Source organism: Euphorbia lathyris, chromosome 9, assembly GCF_963576675.1.
Source record: "Euphorbia lathyris chromosome 9, ddEupLath1.1, whole genome shotgun sequence".
Lineage (NCBI taxonomy): Eukaryota > Viridiplantae > Streptophyta > Magnoliopsida > Malpighiales > Euphorbiaceae > Euphorbia > Euphorbia lathyris.
In genome coordinates this window covers 37373863-37394783 of record NC_088918.1, presented here as the reverse complement: position 1 = coordinate 37394783, position 20921 = coordinate 37373863, and the positions used below count along the sequence as shown (strand labels likewise).

The window sequence follows — 20921 nt, the reverse complement described above, 5'->3', positions numbered from 1 at the left end:
ATACGGGACCAAGTTGTTGTGTAACAAAAGCTATATATCTGGCCTTGTAGAGCCCAGTAGAGCAATCTACCAACCGGCCTTCTAAATCTCTTTGGTTCATCACATTCCTTTGATAATTTTGAATAATACTTTCAGGATGATTCCGAAATTTAAACTAAACTCTCTTATAAATCATTTCAAGAAATTTCTTCTAAATGCGTAAGCGTATGTGGATTTAAATCCGGATTGGGTCATAAAACATGGTATGCCCACAGATGGCGGCCCGTTAATATAAAAGACGCACTAAATTCGATTTCTCTCCGGACTCGGAAACTTTAAACTGACACAACTGTAACTCGCGAAGGACAACGAATAAGGATCGGTCTGAATCTGATCGATTAGTTGATGGCTAATCTTATTCATAATTATTTACTCTTAATTTCGATCCTTTTCTTGTTATGTATCACTCCTCCTGCTCTCTCTAAGTCTCGCCGTCCAATATCTGTAATCCTTTCATACTCCCAATTTTTGTTTCACTAATCCTGTCAATTTTTACTTTGATTCCCAAATTTAATGCCTGTTCTTTGTTCAAATTTTAGGACTCAGACATCCGCCAAAAGAAGAACGAGTGTTATGCTGATATAGAGAGGTTTGCAGTTCTACCTTTTGAAACAATTTTCCGATCTTCTAATTTATCTTTTTCTTAATTTGATTTCCTACTATATATCTTAAGAAAATCTTGGTTTGTGTTACTTGTGATGGGAATAGTGGACTTTGGGGCCAGCAATGCAAAACCTCAATGACGGCGAAGGAAAATTGTGCCTTGCGGTGTCTTTCCCCAACTTGTTATGGGCTTATTTACGAGAGCGATCCGGTATACATTGATTCTCTAGATGAGTCTTTTCTAAGTTTCGGTGTATTTTTGTTAAATATTTTGTTCAAGAATCGATTATTATTATTATTACTTTTTATTTACTTGTAGCTTGAAGAGGGTGAGAAAGATCATGTTAGAAGCCAAGAATACAAGTATTGTCTCTATAAGTAAGTTTATCAAACCCTTAATCTAATAATTGAACTTATAAGGCTTTTTTGCCGTTTTCTACACATTTATTTTTATGTATTTATGCATGAACTTGTTCAACTTGGTTGGTAATGAACATGTTTGCTCCTATTGGAAGTACTTGGTAGTGGTATAATAAGAGTATGAATTTGATTGATGGGTTGCTTCTGGCTCTAATGAAGTCCATAGTGTGTACTAGAAGTGATTGTTAACTGATAAGAATTACTTTTTAGAGATGTTAGATAATATTTAGACTAATGTCAGTATTAGTTAATTGTGTTTTGATCATAGGCAAGATGAATTTAGCCAAGACAAGTAAATGAGTTCAATAAGCTAGTGGAGGAAGAGACTTGGATGTCATGTCTCTCTTATGTTTCACGCAGTAGGTTTTAAGATTATGAATTTATACCATTAATACCTTGATCCCTGCTGGAAAATCATTTTTTGTTGTTATAATTAGATTGGATCACTTGTATATTTGTGTTCGAAACATAAAATCAGGCTACTGTTATTCCTGGAGGGAAGTGTCAGCATGATATTGATTGCTACTATTTTGTTTATGTTTGTGTCGAGGTTTTAGAATTTTTCCTTGTCTAGTATAAAGAATGATACTAAATGCTTTGCATTTAACTAAATAAGCATTTGTTGACAACCAAAAGCTAACCCAATATTAACTGAAGTTTTCAATGAGTTCTGGCATGAACAGTCAATTGAATTCAGACTCCAGAGATTGCATTTACTTCTCCAATGAATCTAGCAATGCAAAATTTCAAGGTGTAGTTATAAGATAGAGGTTGATGCTCTACCATAAACTGATATGTGAGAGCGACATAGTTAAATGGTTAAATTTTTGGCTAAGTTGATTCAGAGGTAATGAGATCCTGCAATGTCATATAACAAGTGATTGAGCTGTAGCAGCCATGGTTTGCTTTGACAATGGACTATTGTATGTTGATGGTTGTTTCGGTGAGTTGCCTTTGTGAATTTAGAACTGAGATATGAATAACAATGAGAGTATTGACTGGATGCAGCATTAACATATTGACACCTGAGTGAGAGTTATAACTTGGGGTTAACATACACATGTTTGGTCTTCTGGTGTTAGGAATGTGATTTAGAACCACTATTTCCAAGTGGGATGAAGTGAAATTACCAAAGGAACCAGTGGCAAATACAGCATTGGTCCACTGGGGGGCCAATTTTACAAGTGCGTGCTTAAAATTTTTTTCTTTTGCTAAATCGAACTCGCTCAATTTTTTTTCTTTTGCGTACCACTTTAAAACATTTCAAAATTAAGCTAGATTTAGACTACAAAGGTAAAATTGAGTCGTTCTGAACAAACTTAAAGAATCACATATTAATCAAGTGGGATTTTGTAATTAAGTACAAACTCAATGAGTTAATTAAGCACCCCGAAGACCCGCAACCATCCATAGTAGGGATAGTTCCAACAGCCGGGGGACCCGAAACCATCCATGGTAGGGGTGGTTCTGGCGGCTGGGGGGCCAGGCCCCTCCAGGCTCCCCTCTGTCTCCGCCCCTGAAAGGAACGATTTCTGATCTTGCTCGCAAATAGGTTGAATCCTGATGTAGTTTGTGCTGTCTAAGTTTTAATCCTAGTCTGTCTTGAAAAAAAAAAGACTTAATAATTTTATAGTTTTTTTTTAGTAGCAGTAGGTTTAAAATGTAATTTAGTTGCTTCTGATACATCACATTGACAATTTTGTTTTAAATGGCTGCCTTTGTGTTCCCATTAGTTTTGGGGGGAAGAAAAACTTTCACAACATGCTGCAAAAAATGTTTGATGTTGCTGGAATGGAAAAAAAGGAAAGAAAAGAAAAGAAAAAGGTCCATTCCATAGTAGTGAAGAACGATAACTTTTTGTAAGTCCAACATCAAGTTACTGAATTAATTTACTAGCAAGGAGAACCGAATCGAAACTTCAAATGGTTGATCCAGTGATATTAACTGTTTTCTACATTTTGAAACAATTTGATTACAGAAGTAGTAATAACAAATCCCTGTACTGGTTTTAGTTCATCTAGGTGTAATAAAAACCCAAACACAAAGAGACAGACAAATAGAGAAAGAGTCTTACTGATAATTCTTTCTCCATTAATGAGAAAGCAAGTAAGGTTTAGCGTAAAAGAAAGTAAAAATACGCTGAACTAAGTAAGACTCTACTACTACAGGAACCCACAAACTGCATCTCCACTCTATGTAGCAGAGTGTTTTGCGCTAATGCACCCTTAATTGTGTGACCCACACAGCTCACTATCTGCATAGCTAACTTACTTTTAAGTTTTACCTCATACTGATCTTCACACCATTCATTCCTTTATTTCTTCTAAAATATAATTGCCGAATCCATGAAAATAGTCTTTAGCTCATGCTCTATAATATTTGTACCAAGTAAGAAGCTGGATGTTCAAACTTCACCACCTCCTGCTGTGTTTCATACATAATTAGTTCGTAAGTTCGTATTGCCGATGTGGATGCTCATTTCATCCCCTGATTGTACATTATAATCTCTCTGCTTTAATGTGACGGGGTAATGATCCTCAAAATTTTCATATTGAGATAACGTAGATAGTGTTTTTGAGTGTTTCGGTACACGGAATGAGAAGAAAGTAAGTCTACTTGTTTGAATGGTGTGAATGAACCTAGTGGTATAGTTTTGCTCAACCCTGTGTTTGCAAACATTTCCCAGTTACTGATTGGGCGTCTTAGTTCTTAATTGTTTTCATAATTAGGCACATGACACGTTTTTTTATTTCAAGTAATTCTTTAACGACTAAATGCATATGGAAGCTTATTTTGCTGCATTTGCAACAGTGGAACGCATGGAATTAAGCTAGTTTGTAGATGATAATTTGACTTCCTGGTTCTTTTGTGCTTTTCAGTTTGCTTTACAAGCTAATTGTCTACTTGTGGGCCTCATTCTGTATAATCAAAATTCACTTTCTCCCTGTTACAATATGATTAATCTTAAACAAATCATTAGTGCCTGATTATGCTGGTGATGATGGGAGCTTGATGTCCCATGTGATTAAAGCATGTCACATTCTAGTTGTTTCAAAGAAAAAACATCCCGAGGCCAGTGATCATTCTGATTTTGATGGATTGTCCCTGATCTTTCATTCCAACACATTAAACTCATGATCTTTTATTTTTTGTCACATTAAGTGGAATTTTAGAAAATACAATTTCACACAAATGTTATGTCTATTTTGGGGTTTAACGATCAGAATAGAACTTGGGGGTATAAACTTGATGGAACTTGTTAAAGTACTCACCTGATAATATATATATTTTTTAATATTTTGAAAGTTTCACTGGGATATTTTATTTACTGCTTGTAATACAAATTTTATTGGCTTCTCTGCAGGGATTCACTGGGGGAACCCCTTGAGGGTATTAGGGGAGCTTTTGAGTATTAAATTGATGTCATATGTTAACCTATACTGCAGAGTTTTGAGGTTGAGGTCGTTTCTAAAAATCAAGTAAAATTTTGTAATACTTCCAAAGCATCTGCTCCTTTAAATATACATGAGTCAATTTTATGATTTTTAAAATGAGGTATCTTTGTTCTTGATATATGTTCGTTACACGCAAACAAGGCGGGTGTTTGCTACTTTAGCTCGAATGTGGGATGTGGGACGACTGTAATTAAGAGTACGTAACATGCCGATCCAATTTAGTATGGGGAGCTTGTTCTTGGCCTTGGATTTGACTATGATGGATGGACATGCTATCTATCTAGGCACTAAACTGGTTCGAGAGCCATCTCGCATCCAACATTCAGGCTCAACCAGTAAGCATCCACTTTGTTTGTGTGTCATAATCTCTGTAAAAAAATTTCTTTTTATTTTTATGGCTTAATTTGGATTATATGTATATGGAAAATTTGAGAAAATATCGTTGGTAATATAAAAATGAACAAATTGAAAGAAGCTAGTTGCTTTCCCTTTTCCTCCAAACTCTTCTTAAACTTGTTCTAAACCCTAAATTCTTTACCCTCGGTGTGCACGACCACAAACCCTACTATAACGATATATAATAAAAACTGGAGCGAGCACATAAGAATTACTAAACATTAAAATTTTGTACAAAACTAATAAAAATTGGAGCAAGTACAAAACTAGTAAAGATTACAAAGGATAAGCGATAGACAATTGAAGTAATTTCTGATTGTTGCTCCTTCAACAACATGTTTAGTTACAACAAATGTTGCTCCTCTCATTAAATATCCACTTTTAAGTAATTAAATCCATTTGGAGGAGGAAGAAGAAAGTTTATATTCATTCGTCCTCCTCATCTATGTGTCCATCCCTACATTTCTGATGTCATTAATTAGTGGTTTCATTGCTCATTCATCAAATATTCACTTTTAGGTAACTAGATCTAGTTGGAGGAGGGAAAATGAAGTTTATATTCGTTCTCCTCTCATCTATGTGTATTCTACACTTCTAGTGTCTTTTTCTTAATTAATGATTTTATTTTGGTTGAAATCGATATATTTCATAAGATTTCTTTTCCATCTCATCTGTATATGTCAACTATAATACTTTCATTTATACTTTTTATGGGTTTAGTAAGAGGAGATACGTTTTATTTTATCCGTAAATCACTAGATCTATATGGTTGCAGTAGAAATGACTGAGATACGATTATCCGAAAGGACCTAAATGATAAAAATTGGATTGTAGCTGCTTTTCTACGGATTTTGATTTATGAAAAGTATGTGATGCAGATCGATAGTGAAATAATATTTAATAGTAAATTAAGAAAGAATCAAACTCTTTTCGAGCTAAACTTGAAGGAAATAATCCCAAATAATGAAAATCCAAATCTTTCAAATGACTGTTTTTTTTATTTAATCCATAATAGATGCATTCAATACAAAAAGAAAGGTTTATATACCTTCCAAACCGAATGCTAGGAAATACATAAAAGCTCATAAGGCACAACTAAGATAACCTAAGCCACTAGAGGTAACATGGTTACAAGATAAATTAAGGGTATTGCTATATACGGCACCAAATTCCTTATCACCGCATCCATTGGACCATTTTGCCATTGGCATAAATTTTTTGTCAAAATTGGGAATTTTTTTTTGAGAGAAAATTTAAAATTTAGCCTAAACGGATGCGGAATACCATTCCCACCATGGTGGGAACGGATGCGGCATCCGTTCCTGCCATGGTGGGAATGGTATGCCGCATCCGTTCCTGCCATGGTGAGAACAGATGCGGCATACCATTCCCACCATGGCGTTTAGGCTAAATTTTAAAATATGCAAAATCGTAAAAATTTTAGTGACGAAAAATACTAAATCATTCAATTTTTTGTGACGAAAAATTAAAAATTCTCCTATTTTTTGTGACGAAAAATGCAATATCGTCATGAAAAATATGTATTATTTTCATGAGTTCTTTGATAAAAAGATGTAAATCTTAATGTTTCCGACTCGTAATTATCCATTTTCGGGGTTCGGATTGTAACACATCAATTATTTTCATAATTTCAATTATTGTTGTTCGGGTTTATGATTTTGGAGAGAGAATTTTTAGTTTTTGATCAAAATTATGAGAAGGGCAAAAAAGTCCAAAAGTGGCGGTGAAAAGGAATTTGATGGCAGTATTTAGCAGCTCACTAAATTAATGGTAGAATAGTAAATATGCCAATGACAGAAATTGTAAATAGGTAGTGACAGATTCGTAATTAGAACACTGTTGAATTGAAGAACTTGATGATTAAATTAGGCCACACGTCATGTGGGAAAGGTGACATGTTGTGTGACTGAAAATGCAAAAATCCGCAGGCCATGTGGGAAGAGTCACACATCGTGTGAATTAAACCAAAGAAGTGTGTGAATTAAACCAAAGAAGTAGAAACTCCATTTTCTCGCAACACGTCGTGTTGCTATCTCATACGCCGTATGAGCTCTTTGCCTTCGTCTTTGTGGCTGCTTTTCGAACTACACGAGGAGTAATGAACCACATGAGGATGTTTGTGCCTTCGCCTTTATAGTCACCCTTAAATGAGAATAAATATATTTAAATGATAATTAGTAGCCATTAAGAGGAGTAATGACATGACTGTTCGAACATCATTAATACTAAAAGGTTACAAAAATCTAAATAAATATTCCAAACTTCGAAGTATTTAAGGTATGCTCACAAAACTCTTGTCAATTATCCTTATTATCACTAAATATTATACTAACTTTGGCACCAGAGTGTCCCCCGCCGATCCCAACGGCACCTCACAGGGAAGAGATTTCGGCCAAGGAAGTTTACACAATTATCATTATGTTAGAAATCCATAATAGCTAGTAGACCGACTTAATGAACCCTACAACCTTTTGTTTTTCCATTTCTACATTGATGGCCTCTTGTTTGTCACGGGCCTGTAGTCGCTTCTTTTGTTGGATTGCTTCCATATTGGGGTATGTACTAAGGGAGTGGCGGCGTGATCGGGAAAGATGCCTGTGATATCAGTCGTTGTCCAAGCAAAGATGTCAGTATGCTCAAGTAGTGGGCTTTTGACATGGTTGGCCAGTTCTGTGGTCATTAGGGTGCTCAGTTTAAGCGTTTGGTGTTATCCCATGTCAAAATCCTCCAGTGGCTCCAGGGGTTAAGGAGTGTCGATGACGAGCACTGTCCGTGGAGGTTCAGTGGAATTCTTTGGCCAACTGCTTGTTGCCTTTGATGGTTAGGTTTCCCAAAGCGCTAGGGAGAGTGAATGCGAGATCGTGGTTGCTAATGGTGGAGTTGATGTTGGAGAGAAGAGGTCTACCCATGATGGAATTGTAAGCCATGGGGTACATCGACCACCACCTGGCTGGTTTGGGTTTCCACCAGCTTTTCCTTGACCTCGAAGACAACTATGAGTGAGATGATACCCAAGAATGAGACATTTATGTCTGATAGAGTCATTAGGGGGGCAGTTCCCTCACACAACCTCTTCTTGTTGAGCCCCATGGCATCGAGTGCTCACTAAAAAAGGAGGTTCACCGAGTTTCTAGTATCGACAATGATGCGATGAACCATAAAGTTGTTGATTGGAAGGGAGACGATGAAAGCCTCACTATAGGATATGAGGAGAAAAGGGTTGACTGAGAGGGATTCCCCTATAAGCCCATTTAGCTTTTTTTCTTGCTTGTGAACTTTCCCTATATGTGGGGGTGGCCTCCCGTATCACTTATATCGCGCCCTGATACCTTGGTTGTTTGGGATCATCCCTGCGTGGAGGGGAGTCTTTTAAATGTTGGAGTCCTTCCTTAGGTTGCCCACCTTTAGGGCTTGGCCACTGGAGCAGCAGCTTCTCGCACTCCCTAGAGTATTCCTTGCATTCATCGGTGTTATGGCTGCTGCGTTTATGGAATTTGCAAAATTTATCCCTCCCTTAGGCGGGATTTGGGGGAGGGTTCCGAAGAGTTTGGGGGGGGGGTAGGTTTGTTCCTACTCGATCTGGTGATCGTTCCTGAGAGGAGGGCATTGTTTGTCCAAGTAGTGGAACTCTCGACCTATGCTTCTGTCTTCTCGCGGCTCCCTTGCGGGTTCTTCCCTTCTAGGGTGGTACAGGATTGGCCCATCATCTTATCGACTTTGGGTTTCTCTTTTCTCGGTTGCCGCCTCTATTTATCTTCCTTCTTCTTGTCTTTCTTTTTTTTTTGTCTTCCTCACGCTCTTCGTAGTCTGTCGGTCTCATATTGTCGATATAACAGACGAAGCTCTTTCCCACAACCATCAACTTTTGGAAGGTTATGGGTGGGTTGGTGTTACATCTGTGTCGGAGTGGCTGACATGTTGTCCCATTGGACATAGCATTGATAAGATAATAAATTTAAGGGTTAATTTCAAATAAATACCCTATGGTTTCATGTTTTTGCAGATCGATAACTATGAGTTTTTTTTTTGTTACAAATCGAACCATGTGGTTTGCAAAATTTTCATTTTTTATTAACTTCGCCAAATTTGACCGATAATGACATTAAAATGAAAATTTTCAAGAATTAAAGTTGGTTAGTATCATATTTATTGTGGAAACATATTTTTAATTTTTCAAAATTATCATTTTTGGAGTTTTTTCTTTGTAAACATTAACTTTCTCACTTATAAAAACAACAACACCTAAATGATCTGACACCTAACAAGTTGAAGAATTAAAGTTGATTAAAATATGATTTAGGCCCCGTTTGTTTGGGGAAAATATTGTGTTCTGGAAAATTTTATGCAGGGAAAAATTGTGCAGGAAAATAAAATATTTTTCTGTGTTTGGCAACAACACTAGAAAATATTTTTCGGTGTTTGGCTACAACACTGGAAAATATTTTCCAACCACTAAAAACGTGAAAAAACACAAAAAAAACGTGAAAATTTGTTAAAAACACGAAAAGTGGAAAAATGCGAAAATCACAAAAAGTAAAAAAATATTAAAAACATGGAAAAAAGTGGGAAAACACGAAAATGTGAAAAAAAAAATTGATGTTAAAAACACGAAAAACGTTTTTTCATATTTTTGGCATTTTTGTACGTTTTCTCGTGTTATTAACGTTGTTGTGTTTTTTTTGCATTTTCTCTTCATTTTTTCGTGTTTTCACGTTTAGTTTTTCGGTTTTTCCCATTTTCACGTTTTCTTTTTTTTTTCGCGTTTTTTATTTTTCTCACTTTGTTACTTTTCGTGTTATTCACGTTTCATGTTTTTCGTATTTTCATGTTTTTGTGTTTTTTACGTTTTCGTGTTTTATTTGCATTTTTCGTCTTTTCATGTTTGTCGTGTTTTCACTTATTGTCAAGTTTTTGTGTTTTAGCATTTTCCGCGTTTTTGTGTTTTTGTATTTTTTCACGTTTTCGTGTTGTTCATGTTTTGTGCTTTTTCAAGTGTTTGCTCTTTTTTTGTGTTTTTCACGTTTGTTCACATTTTCATGTTTTTGCGGGTTTTTTCATATTCTCGTGTTTTGTAACGTTTTCACGTTATTCGTGTTTTTTCGTGTTTCATATTTTTGTATTTTTACATTTTTTAACGTTTTCCCCATTTTTCTCTAAACGCATATGTTTTGGGGAAAATGTTTTACCCATTTTCCCTTATTTCTTCTTTCATTTTCCATTGACTTGCCACTTATTTTCCTTTGATTTATTTTCCTGCCCAAACAAACACTGAAAAATTGGAAAAATATTTTCCTGCAGAATATTTTTCCCCAAACAAACAGAGCCTTAATTCTTGAATTTTTTTATTTCGAAGTCTTCATCGGTCAAACTTGGCAAAATCAACAAAAAAAAAATGAAAATTTTGCAAACTACATGATTTGGTTTGTAACAAAAAAAAACTCATAGATATCGATTTGTAAAAACGTGAAACCATATGATATTTGTTTGAAATTAATTCTAATTTTAAATATTCCTTTCGAGTTAGCGTGTCAACCCTAACTTAACCTAACCCAAAAATTTATAAATCAATTCCGTGTCAATTAAAAAACAACGATGTATTACTTGCTAAGTTAAATTCAATCATTAAATTGTGTATAATTTCATGTGGTATGTAACTTTTTCATCTTTTAACGGCTGGATTGATTCATAAATAAGGCATTTTTCATGTGCTTTTTTATTTTATTATTTTTTTCATTCTTCTTTACCTAATGAAGAAAACATATTTTACAGTAGTAGCTGTGAGACTTTTAACCACAAACCCACTAACAAAGTGGGATTAAGCTGTAGATAAACCTTTAATTGACTATCATAACGAAAATGTTATCAAGTGCACATCCACTTAACTTAAAGCAAAGTAGTAATATTTTAATTTCAAAAGCAATGTTAATTAATATCACTCAAACTTAATTACTCCTCACTATCATAACTTGATATAGCAGATTTAGGATGTAAAATCTACCAATGTATAAGGGCGTAATTGAGGGGGAAACAGGGTCAAGGCTCTCTCTCAAATTGGAAATGTCAATTTTAGAATTTTTTTTCTTCTCTTTTAAGAAATGCAAATACATTAAGAGAATTTGAATATAAAGCTTGAGCTACACCATTCAAACAAAATAGACTCTAACGTTGTCAGTGAATATAAGATTTATGATTGGACCTTAACTATAAAAGTTTGAGTTTTTAGTTCAATTGGTTCCATGACATGATATCCGAGTCTTTTGAACCAAATGATCGAAGGTTCGAATCATGATAACCTCATTAATTTGTAAAATTAAAAACAGATAGCGAGATGGACCTGCACATCTGTATCTGACTTCACTTTACATCCATTAAAATTTTAATTTTTTGAAATCCAAACATCAATCAGCATGTGTATTTTTATCTTTTATTATCTTTAGAAAATCTTTTTATGCAATTATCATTGTTATATAAATATTTCACTATCAATTTAGAGAGGGTTTGTTTCTCCCTATTTCTACCTCCTATTTGCTGTTTCTCCTCTAGTGGCACCTAAATTAGTATTTGGTTAAAAATGTATAACAGCTACAATTTGTAGTTTTAACAACTAAGAGACTGCTGTTTGCAACAACAGCAATTTGCTGCTGATTCTTATTGCCTATGCGGTTTATATTTTATAACCCTATATAACCTTTTAACTTTTACTTAAAACTCAGGTACATATCAGGTTTTTTTTCTCTCCAAGAACTCTAATTCATCCCTTTTACACCTACAACAAGATATTATAAATAAACAATTATACCTTTGCAATATTTTTTTTCTCTTTATGGTTTTAGAATTTTTTTATCAACTCTTAAAAAGTTATAAAAATAGTAAATTTATAACCAACCACAGAATTTACATTAATTAATTACTTTTATTAATTAATTTTTTTTTTGAATTTGGTGAAATTTAATCTTAACTTTTCAATAGGGTCAAATTTAATTCTAACGTTTCAAACGGAGTGCAGATTTAGCCCTAACATATGAAATAGTGCAAATTTAACCTTAATGTTTCCAAACACGATCAATTTTAACTTTGTGTAATAGAAAATTTGAAAAAACCGTTTGACTGTTATTAATTTAACTGTCATATTGAACATTTCAAACAAGTTTGTCGATAAATTGTAGTTGTTCCGTACTATTTTTGTTGGGTTTTTTTATAACTATACTAATAACACACAGTAAATAGTTTAGACAGTTTGATAAAAAAAATTGTAATTAACTTATATGTAACATATTTAGTTTTTAGTATTTTTAACATAATTTTTATAATTTTGATAGTAATACACTAAATATGTTAGACATAATTGATATTTGAAAGGTCTGAAGTGATAGTTAAATAACATTTAAAAAAATCTTTTCAAATTTGCAATAATGCAAGGCTAAAATTGATTTTACTTGGAAACGATAGGGTTAAATTTGCCGAATTTCATATGTTAGGGCTAACTCTGCACTTCGCTTGAAACGTTAAGAGTTAAATTTGGTCATTATCCTTGAAAATTATAAAGTTAAATTTCATACGTTAGGGCTAACTCTGCACTTCGCTTGATACGTTAGGTCTGTATTTCTTCTCCGGTTTTTCAAGTCATGGTTAATGGGGATATGTCTGAGGAGTTTTCTCCAGGCCGGGGTATCCGTCAAGGTGACCCTATGAGTCCTTTCCTTTTCATTATTGCTATGGAAAGGCTTTCTCACCTAATTCAAGATGCTATTGATATTGGGAGTTTCCACCCGGTAGCTATTAATAGATTCTGCCCCCAGATGACTCACTTATTCTTTGCTGACGATGTCCTTATCTTTCTGGAAGGTAATGAAGAGCAATTGAGTGTTATTATGGATATCCTTGATTGTTTTTGTGAGGCTTCCGGTCAAAAGCTTAATATCCAAAAATCAAGGATGATGTGCTCTAAGAATATGAATCCCAGAGTTTGCAAAAGATTAAGTGACTTGTCTGGTATTCCTCTTACTGACTCTCTTGGTAAGTACCTGGGTATTCCTCTGCACAGTGAAAGAGTTTCTAAAGTTACCTTTCAGGATACTTTGGACAGAGCCAATTCTAAATGTGCCTCTTGGAAAGCCAGTACTCTTTCTCTGGCAGGCCGTACGACGTTAGTGCAATCGGTTAATTGTGCAACCCCTAATCATATCATGCAGGCTTGTCTACTTCCGGCCCCTGTGCTTAATAATCTGGATAAGATCAACCGTAGATTCCTGTGGGGAAAAGCTGAGGCGGGGAGAAAAATCCATCTTGTGCCCTGGAATGAAGTGTGCCTACCCAAAGCGTCTGGTGGTTTGGGTATTAGGAAAGCAAAGGACAACAATAAAGTTTTATTAATGAAGCTCCTTTGGCGGATGTGGCAGTGCCCTTCTTCTCTTTGGGCTCGCCTTCTTTGTGGTAAGTATCGGAAAGATAAAATCTTTGGGGGCCCCAAGGAAAGAGTTGCCCAGTGTTCCTTTCTTTGGAAAGGGATTAGCACCATTTTTGCGGAATTTTGTACTGGGGTTGGTCTTGATGTGGGTAATGGTAAATCCATTAGTTTCTGGTTTGATACCTGGTTAGGGGACAAACCTTTGGTAGATGTGTGTATTTCTCCCCTGCCTAATGACATCAGGAACTGGAGGATTGCTGACGTGGTGGACTCTGAAGGGGATTGGATCTAGGCCAAGTTTGAGCCTTTTTTAGGTCTCGATACCCTCCTTAAAATGCGGGGCTTCAAGGTGAGTACTCATGAGGAGGATTTGGATAGACACTGTTGGGCTCTGACTAATAATGGAGCATACTCTTGCAAGTCTGCCTTTGAAGCGTTTTCCTCCCCCCCTTTGTCGGTTCCTTCCTCTGAGGTTTGGAAGTCCATTTGGGCCCTTAAGTTCCTTATCGTGTTAGGAGTTTCTTGTGGCTGGGCGTCAAGAACAGGTTATTGACTAACTTGGATAGGCACAGGAGGCATTTATCGGAGTCTGGAACTTGTAGTAGATGCAGGGACCATACTGAGTCCTTATGCCATGCCCTGAGGGATTGTTCAAAGAGTAAAGAGGTTTGGAGGAAGATTCTTCCTTCTAATTCTTTTTCTTCCTTCCTGGCCCATCCTGAAGAGGTCTGGTTCTCTGATGGTGTTAAAGGCAAGCTCCTCTCGTTTATGGAGCATGGTGACATCTTCTTTGCCATTATCTGTCACCAAATCTGGAAGTGGAGAAATGAGAAAATTTTTGGTAGTAAAACTATTTTCGTGCCAAACTTAGTCGATTTTTTCTCCAATAAGTTCTTCTCCATTTTGGACAGTTTTAAAGGTGATTCTCTGGCCGTTTCCTCCCTGAGTAAGAATGTCCATCTGGTTAGCTGGGTTAGACCCAGAGAAGGGGTTGTAAAGCTGAACACTGATGGCTCTTGCCTCAGCAATGGGAAAATTGCTGCAGGAGGTGTTCTCAGAGATGCTGGAGGAGCTTGGCTTTCTAGTTTTTACCAGAATTTGGGTTTAGGGTCTTCCTTTGCTGCTGAGCTCTGGGGCATCCTAACTGAGATCAAGCTGGCTGGTAGGCTTGGTATTAAGAGTCTGACTATTGAATCAGATAATCTGGAGGCCATTAATATGATTAAAGACAGTCATGCCCCGAGTTTGAAGTATAGCAACCTTATAAAAGCTATTAGAAGGTTTTGCTCATCCTTTGAGAGTTTTGAGTTCTGTCACGTTTTCAGAGAGCAAAATCGGGTTGCTGATCGTTTGGCAGCAGCTGCTCATGACGGTCTTCTTGGAGTCTCTACCCTTCCTGTTTCCCCTGGGTTTCTCTTCCCTTTCCTGTTAGATGATAGGATTGGGGTTAGCTTTCCTAGGATGATCCCGTGATTGGGTTTTTTGTTGTTGTGTTTCCTTTCCTTTTCTACCAAAAAAAAATAAAGTTAAAATTAATTTTATATATTTATTTAAAACATGTCCATATTAGTCATTTTACATAGTAACAGCAATAGGCAATTTTAGTTTCACCAAACACTAATGATCAAACAACAAACAGTAAACAGCAAATATCAGGTAATTTAAACAGACCTTAGACATATTTTCAGTATATTTTACACCAGTAGATAGAAGACACGCACACCAAAAAAAAATTTATTACTGATAAGTTTTTTTTAACAAACTATATTTTTTTTAATAAGTTTTGACCAAACTATCTAAATGTCTTTCTAAGGATTTTTTTAATTTAAAAGTACCCCTTATTTTCTAAGTTATTTGATAATTACTGGAGCTAATTAATTGGAAAGTAGAATGGATAAGCCTATTTAAAAAAAAAACTTGGAAAAATAAGGGAGCATAATATAGCTTTTGCCTATTAAAAACGATTTAGGAGCTTTTCTAATCTAAACTCCAATTCCCACATTCTCACTGCTTCAGTGAGTGTGCTTCTGTGGAGGTCAAGAACTGAGTTTTCTAATCTATCCATTTTCTCAACCTAATTTTCTTAGTGAAATCTCTCTATTGTTTACTAGATAGCTTAATTTCATGGATGTTCAAATAAACCAAGAAAACCAGATACCTAACACAGATCAACTGGTCGAACCCACAATCGTCTGATTAGAAGTCAGACGCCTTATCCATTAGGCCACGAGCGCTACTGTTCAGAGCAAAAGACCAAGCTTTTTAAATTTAGTGACAATTACTAAGGCAATGCTTGATATAAAAAAAGGTTTTGGCTTTCGATCGTAGAGATGATTGGCAAGTTTTCGTCCAATGTTAAAAACGATTGCTTCAATCATGGAATATATTTCAGACTCTTAAGCAAATCTATCTTCTAACGTGTGTATTGCCAAAAGTGCAAATCTATCTTCTAATGTGTGTATTCTCAAAAATAAATAAATTATAATAGTAATAATAATAATTTATGTGTTCTACATCCAAGATCCCTTATCTTTCAATTTTTTTTATATATATTAAGTTTCTGATTTTTTATTTGGACACATTGAGCGTTTAATCTTTTATTTTCTGTTACACTTGTTAAATTTGTTACTTGTGAATATTTATTACAGTTAAAAAATGCTATTAATTTCATATGTGTTTGAAATTATTATTTTTACAGCTCGAAATTAGGTTTTTACAGTTTTCCTATAGTCATACTACACATATTAAAAACTGTTTTGAACTGTTAAAAATATAAATTTCTAACGCATGTGAAATGAATAACACTTTGTTAATCAAGGGGGTGTTTGTTTACCTACTTTTCACCTCCTGTTTGCCTTTTCAGTTTAAAAGGCAGAGTTTTATGTGTTCGGTTAGACTTCTCATGTTTGCATTTTACAGTTGAAAAGCAGCATTAAGTGTTTGGTTAGTGACCTCCTGTTTGCTTTTTACACCTGCAGCCTTTTACAAAAGCAGAAAATATCTGCTTTTTGAAAAAACAGCTTTTTCCAACAGCAATCAGCAAACAGCAACAGCAAACAGCAAACCGTAACAGCAAACAGCAAACAGTAGGTAAAACAAACGGGCCCCAAGTTTTATATTCAAAACTAACTTTTATAGTCATCAATGACTTAATATGACAAAAAAAATTAAGAAAATCAAGGCCTTTTGCCTTATATATATATACCAAAGCGCAAATGTAATTAATGAACAGTTAACATCCTGCAAGAGTACATCAGAACAGTTGCGTTCACATGGACCCTAATGACCACGTAAATTTGGTCATTCACCGTTAGATCTAGGCGGATTAAATATAAGCCTTAGGATGTTTTGAATCTCCATCTTAGGATTTTAATCCGCCTAGATCTAACGGTGAATGACCAAATTTACGTGGTCATCAGGGTCCATGTGAACGCAACTGGTACATCAGAAAGCCATGTTGGCGACACAAAAGAAATGAAATCACTAGCATAGGGACGAGCATGTTGAGCCATAATGTGAGCTGCTGCATTCACTAGCCGAGGGACTAACGATACAGTAAAACATGTACTAACTAAAAGAATTTCCTTACAATCTTGTATGAGGCCGCCAAAGTCCGATAACTCTATTTTTTCTGACTTAAAACTATATACGTGTTATCATTTGAGTGGTCCAGAATCAATTTTTACGTACCAATGTAAAACTTCTCAAAATTAAACTAGATTTGGACTTCAAAAGTAAAATTGAATCGTTTTTTTCAACAATCTTTGAGAAATTTATCACCTATGGTTGAATTTTGTAATTACAAACTCAATGAGTTCATTAACCACTCCGAACCTTAATTAAATATAATCTCAATGAGTTAATTTTATATTAATCATATAACAATCCTCAATTTATATAAATCCCAATTTATCAAATTCCCAAACAAAGTTTTAGGTTAAATCTCCAATCAAAGTTTAATCAAATCACTAATTTAGCACCCTACAACCTTAAATTTTGTGTAGATGGAAGGGACAGAACTACCTCTAGTCATGGTGGTTCCAACGGCCAAAAGAGCCCAGACCCCTTGTATCCATGCTAATAACTTTAGGATCATTTTGACCCTTTATTCATTGTTTCTCGGTTTCACCTTTCTTTTTACTGAATAACTGTACTAATAATTGAATTTATAAATTACTATTGAATTAAGGACTTGATTAATTTTACTGGTAGATGTTTATTTATTTTCCTTTTAAAATAACTGATTACTTATTTTCTTTTAAAAGAAGTATAATTGCTGTTTTTTAAATTTGTTCGAAACAAGGGAAGAATGAAATGCAAAAACGAGACATGGTATTTTTCCATATAAGCAATTCTGTAGGTCCATTAGATTACACGAATATGAAGAAACAAGTAGCAGGCAGCCTGCCCTTTAGAGCAAGTAGAAATATATTGAATGTAAATGGCTAGTCATAGTCCTGGACAGAAGTTTGGAACCACACAATAGCAAGAGTGACAAGGGATGCATATATTGAATTTGGTACTTTCTGCAGAACTTTTCCTACACCTGGGACTCCCTCTGTTGCCTTTTTTGTTGCCATTGCAACCGTTGGGGCTACAATCAATGTCACTAGCAGTCCCTGACTAACCAGTACGAACGTATCCGATGTTAGCTTCAGGATAAATTTCACAAATTCTTCGTTATCAATCTCCCCATCGAAGTTTACGTCGCATTCCTGTGAGTGCAACAAGAACCAAGTAAATGGCAATTTTAAGGCAATATGTATGCACGAACGAGCATAAAGCACCCACGACTTCCTTTACATTGATATTCCGGGTCTCATACAACTTAACAAATATTGAGCTCTGCTTGAGGAAATTCCCCTTAAAAAATAGCCAGGGATAGAGTATGTCTGGAAGCAGTTTAACCCCTATCATTCAAAATGGTGCAATGTTCACTCCTAGTAGAATCCCAACGAGATTTATTGAAAAAGAAGAAGTTTGACCTAGGATTTCTACCATTGGTAAAATTGCAAATACTAAAACCCTTAGGAGCAAAAACGGGCCTTATCCCTAAAATCACCAGCAGGCCAGCTATTGAACAAGCATCACTAGTAAATGTGTTCTACGGTCTACGTTTTTGTTACATTTTCCCCTTTCAACTAGTTTTCACATAAACATAAATTATACATTTCTTGTCATCAAACGACTCCGGTTAAATAACAAAGCTAAAACACTAAAATCAAGTAATCCTGAATGCTCATACTGTTTTATGCTTCAGAATATCTAAAATACTAAGACAGAGTGAACAACAAATGTACGGCCCAGCAATTCAAGAATCACTTGTTTTCTGTTTATTTCAAATAGTTAGGATACCTGCATCATGGTTCTAACTTGATCTTTGGAGGGTGGATCAAAATGAGGACCTGGCAATCGCTTATTGATATCACTACAACATGACAAACAATTTACAATTATAATATAATAAGATTAGTAGGCTGCAAGCCGAAAACTTGAAACATTATATTGATTTAAATGAAATTCAGAGGAAATGAAAAGGCTTTGTACTTGTAGACAAGTAGGACAGCAATGTATAGATCTTCAAATGACAGAGTATCCTTTCCTGACTGATTTTTCACGCGTTTAAAAACCCTGTCTGTTATCACTTTTATGTGCCTTTCCCTCCGCTGCCTACCTGCACAATTTATAGGCTATTGAGCATATATGAGAAAAGGAAAATTCTACAGTATCACAAGTTGCTTAAATGTCTATGCTTCATCAATTATTTCATATTTTGTTAAACCAATAAACACAGTTATTAATAATTATGCTATGAAAACAAGCATATTTGCACTTACTGCAAGCAAGAACCTAAAAGACTAATTTCTGTTTCATGTATTTACCTAATCAAAACAAAATCAGTCTGTTGTTCCCCTTCATAATTTACCCTTGGATTAATATTCCACTCTATCTCTAAGCACGTTTACGTTCCTAAAATATAATCATTTGACCACTATGAATTAAAATCCTGTACCTTCAAAAACTAAAAAAATAAAGGGAGAAATAGATTCCACAGGAAATTCAAAACTAGTGTTCTAAATTACAAACATATGTCAATTTGTTGCTCAGATGTTCACAAAAATAATTGCATATAATCTAATATCCAAGAAATTTCAGCCAAACGTTCTGAGTTTCTTCGTTTAAGATTCTAACGGGTAGGTCATCAATTGAACAACGAACAAAATCTAATTAAGCGATAAGAATGGCAATTAAAAACATGGAAACAACCGATAAGGAAGTAGAAAACAAGAAGAAACAAAAACCTAAAAATCGGAAAACAAAGTTGAAAGAGAAGGAAAGAGTGTAAATAATATAAGAAAGAAACGTACCCTGAAATATGCCGAGAGACTGCCCCATGGTGACAGATGAACCAAACCAAGGAGGAGAAGATTTGATCGGAGAAAAGCGTAGGTTCGTTTTGTTGTGTAAGATACAAATGAAATTAATTTAGCAGTGAAGTTGGATCTTTCTAATTCAAATCAACAGACAGAGTATGCGACACCAGGAGAGGAGGGGATACACAGGGCTGCAGTCTATATTAGTTAAATACACTAGACCATTCAAGACTAGCCACGTGATCCAAATGCTGTGGTGCTGGCGGTTTTATCCTCCAATTTTTAGTTAGAGGAGATTAAAAAAGGAAATATAACGTAAGATCTATCATTGAATCATGAGGACCAGATTCATTCTTGGAGATATAACACATGTCATTATTTGGTTTAGTCAAAAGAAAATACAGATTTTATTATTTCAATAACAAATAAGTAGGTCCCACTTGAATATTTAAGGGAGTTGCTAAATGTCCATCTTTTTTTTTTTTAGAAGAAGGTAGAACTTGTATTAAATAGATGAAGAATTAGACTGAAATTAAATTAAATTAAATTAAATTAAATTAAATTAATTTAATTGAATGCTACTGAACTAAACTGAACTAAATTTAACTTAATTTAACTACACTAAATAATTAGTTGAACTTAACTGAACTGAACTGAATCCTGCTGAACTGAACTGAACTGAACTTACTTATGTAAAATTAAGTCAAAAAGAACAGGGCCTTACACTTGATACAAGCTGAAATGCATAAGGAAAAGGATTCCATTAAAACTACAGGAGAGCTAAAATTGGAGCCCCATTTGGCCAAAAGATGTGCTGCTTTATTTTGCTCCCTAAACTCATGCATGAATTGGACAGAGGTCATGGTAGCAGAGACTTCTTGAATAGCTTGGGCTATAGTATCAATGTATGCAACATCTCTTTGTTGCAAAATAGCCTCAACAGCAACCTTACTGTCTGCTGCAACTATCAGTGACTTGAAGCCACATTCCTTAGCACAAGATAATCCATTTAAAATGGCAAGGATTTCCGCATGAACTGTGGACCAGCAGTGCCCCAAGGGAGACGTACCACACATTGCAACAACTCCGGTTTCCATCCGTACGATGAATCACACTGAACTAGATTGAGTTTAGGGATTGAAGGATGCATCACAATGAAGTTTTAGAAAGCCTGGAGGGGGAGGAAGCCATTGGTCAGTCCTTTTG

The 20921-nt window shown here is 35.1% G+C and overlaps 2 protein-coding genes across 3 annotated transcripts; one reads left to right on the top strand and one right to left on the bottom strand.

Annotated features, from left to right (window-relative positions):
* Positions 1-258: 258 nt before the first annotated feature.
* LOC136205543 (uncharacterized) lies at positions 259-4621 on the top strand. Of its 2 annotated transcripts, none has more exons than XM_065996186.1 (5): positions 259-483; positions 579-628; positions 748-853; positions 962-1020; positions 3942-4266. In XM_065996186.1, the coding sequence occupies exons 1-5, from the start codon at positions 385-387 to the stop codon at positions 4018-4020; spliced, it is 393 nt and encodes a 130-aa protein (XP_065852258.1). In that variant the 5' UTR covers positions 259-384; the 3' UTR covers positions 4021-4266. The 2 variants fall into 2 exon arrangements, with proteins under 2 accessions (XP_065852258.1, XP_065852259.1); XM_065996187.1 differs by lacking the exon at positions 3942-4266 and adding an exon at positions 4427-4621 and having other exon boundaries at positions 277-483.
* Positions 4622-17656: 13035 nt separating this feature from the next.
* Positions 17657-19917, bottom strand: LOC136205277 (uncharacterized). The gene is made up of 4 exons (XM_065995802.1): positions 19710-19917; positions 18889-19015; positions 18697-18769; positions 17657-18056 (listed from the first exon to the last, which is right to left on the bottom strand). The coding sequence occupies exons 1-4, from the start codon at positions 19735-19737 to the stop codon at positions 17787-17789; spliced, it is 498 nt and encodes a 165-aa protein (XP_065851874.1). The 5' UTR covers positions 19738-19917; the 3' UTR covers positions 17657-17786.
* Between the last annotated feature and the right edge of the window lie 1004 nt (positions 19918-20921).

What these genes read in the sequence shown, in the direction of transcription:
- LOC136205277 (XM_065995802.1), bottom strand. Translation starts at nt 19,737, where the DNA reads ATGGGGCAGTCTCTCGGCATATTTCAGG. An exon ending in GTCTCTCGGCATATTTCAGG is followed by an intron (nt 19,016 to 19,709) that starts GTACGTTTCTTT and finishes TAAATTGTGCAG; the next exon opens with GTAGGCAGCGGAGGGAAAGG. An exon ending in AAGTTAGAACCATGATGCAG is followed by an intron (nt 18,057 to 18,696) that starts GTATCCTAACTA and finishes TTGCACTCACAG; the next exon opens with GAATGCGACGTAAACTTCGA.
- LOC136205543 (XM_065996186.1), top strand. Translation starts at nt 385, where the DNA reads ATGGCTAATCTTATTCATAATTATTTACTCTTAATTTCGATCCTTTTC. An exon ending in AGTCTCGCCGTCCAATATCT is followed by an intron (nt 484 to 578) that starts GTAATCCTTTCA and finishes TTCAAATTTTAG; the next exon opens with GACTCAGACATCCGCCAAAA. An exon ending in TTATTTACGAGAGCGATCCG is followed by an intron (nt 854 to 961) that starts GTATACATTGAT and finishes ATTTACTTGTAG; the next exon opens with CTTGAAGAGGGTGAGAAAGA.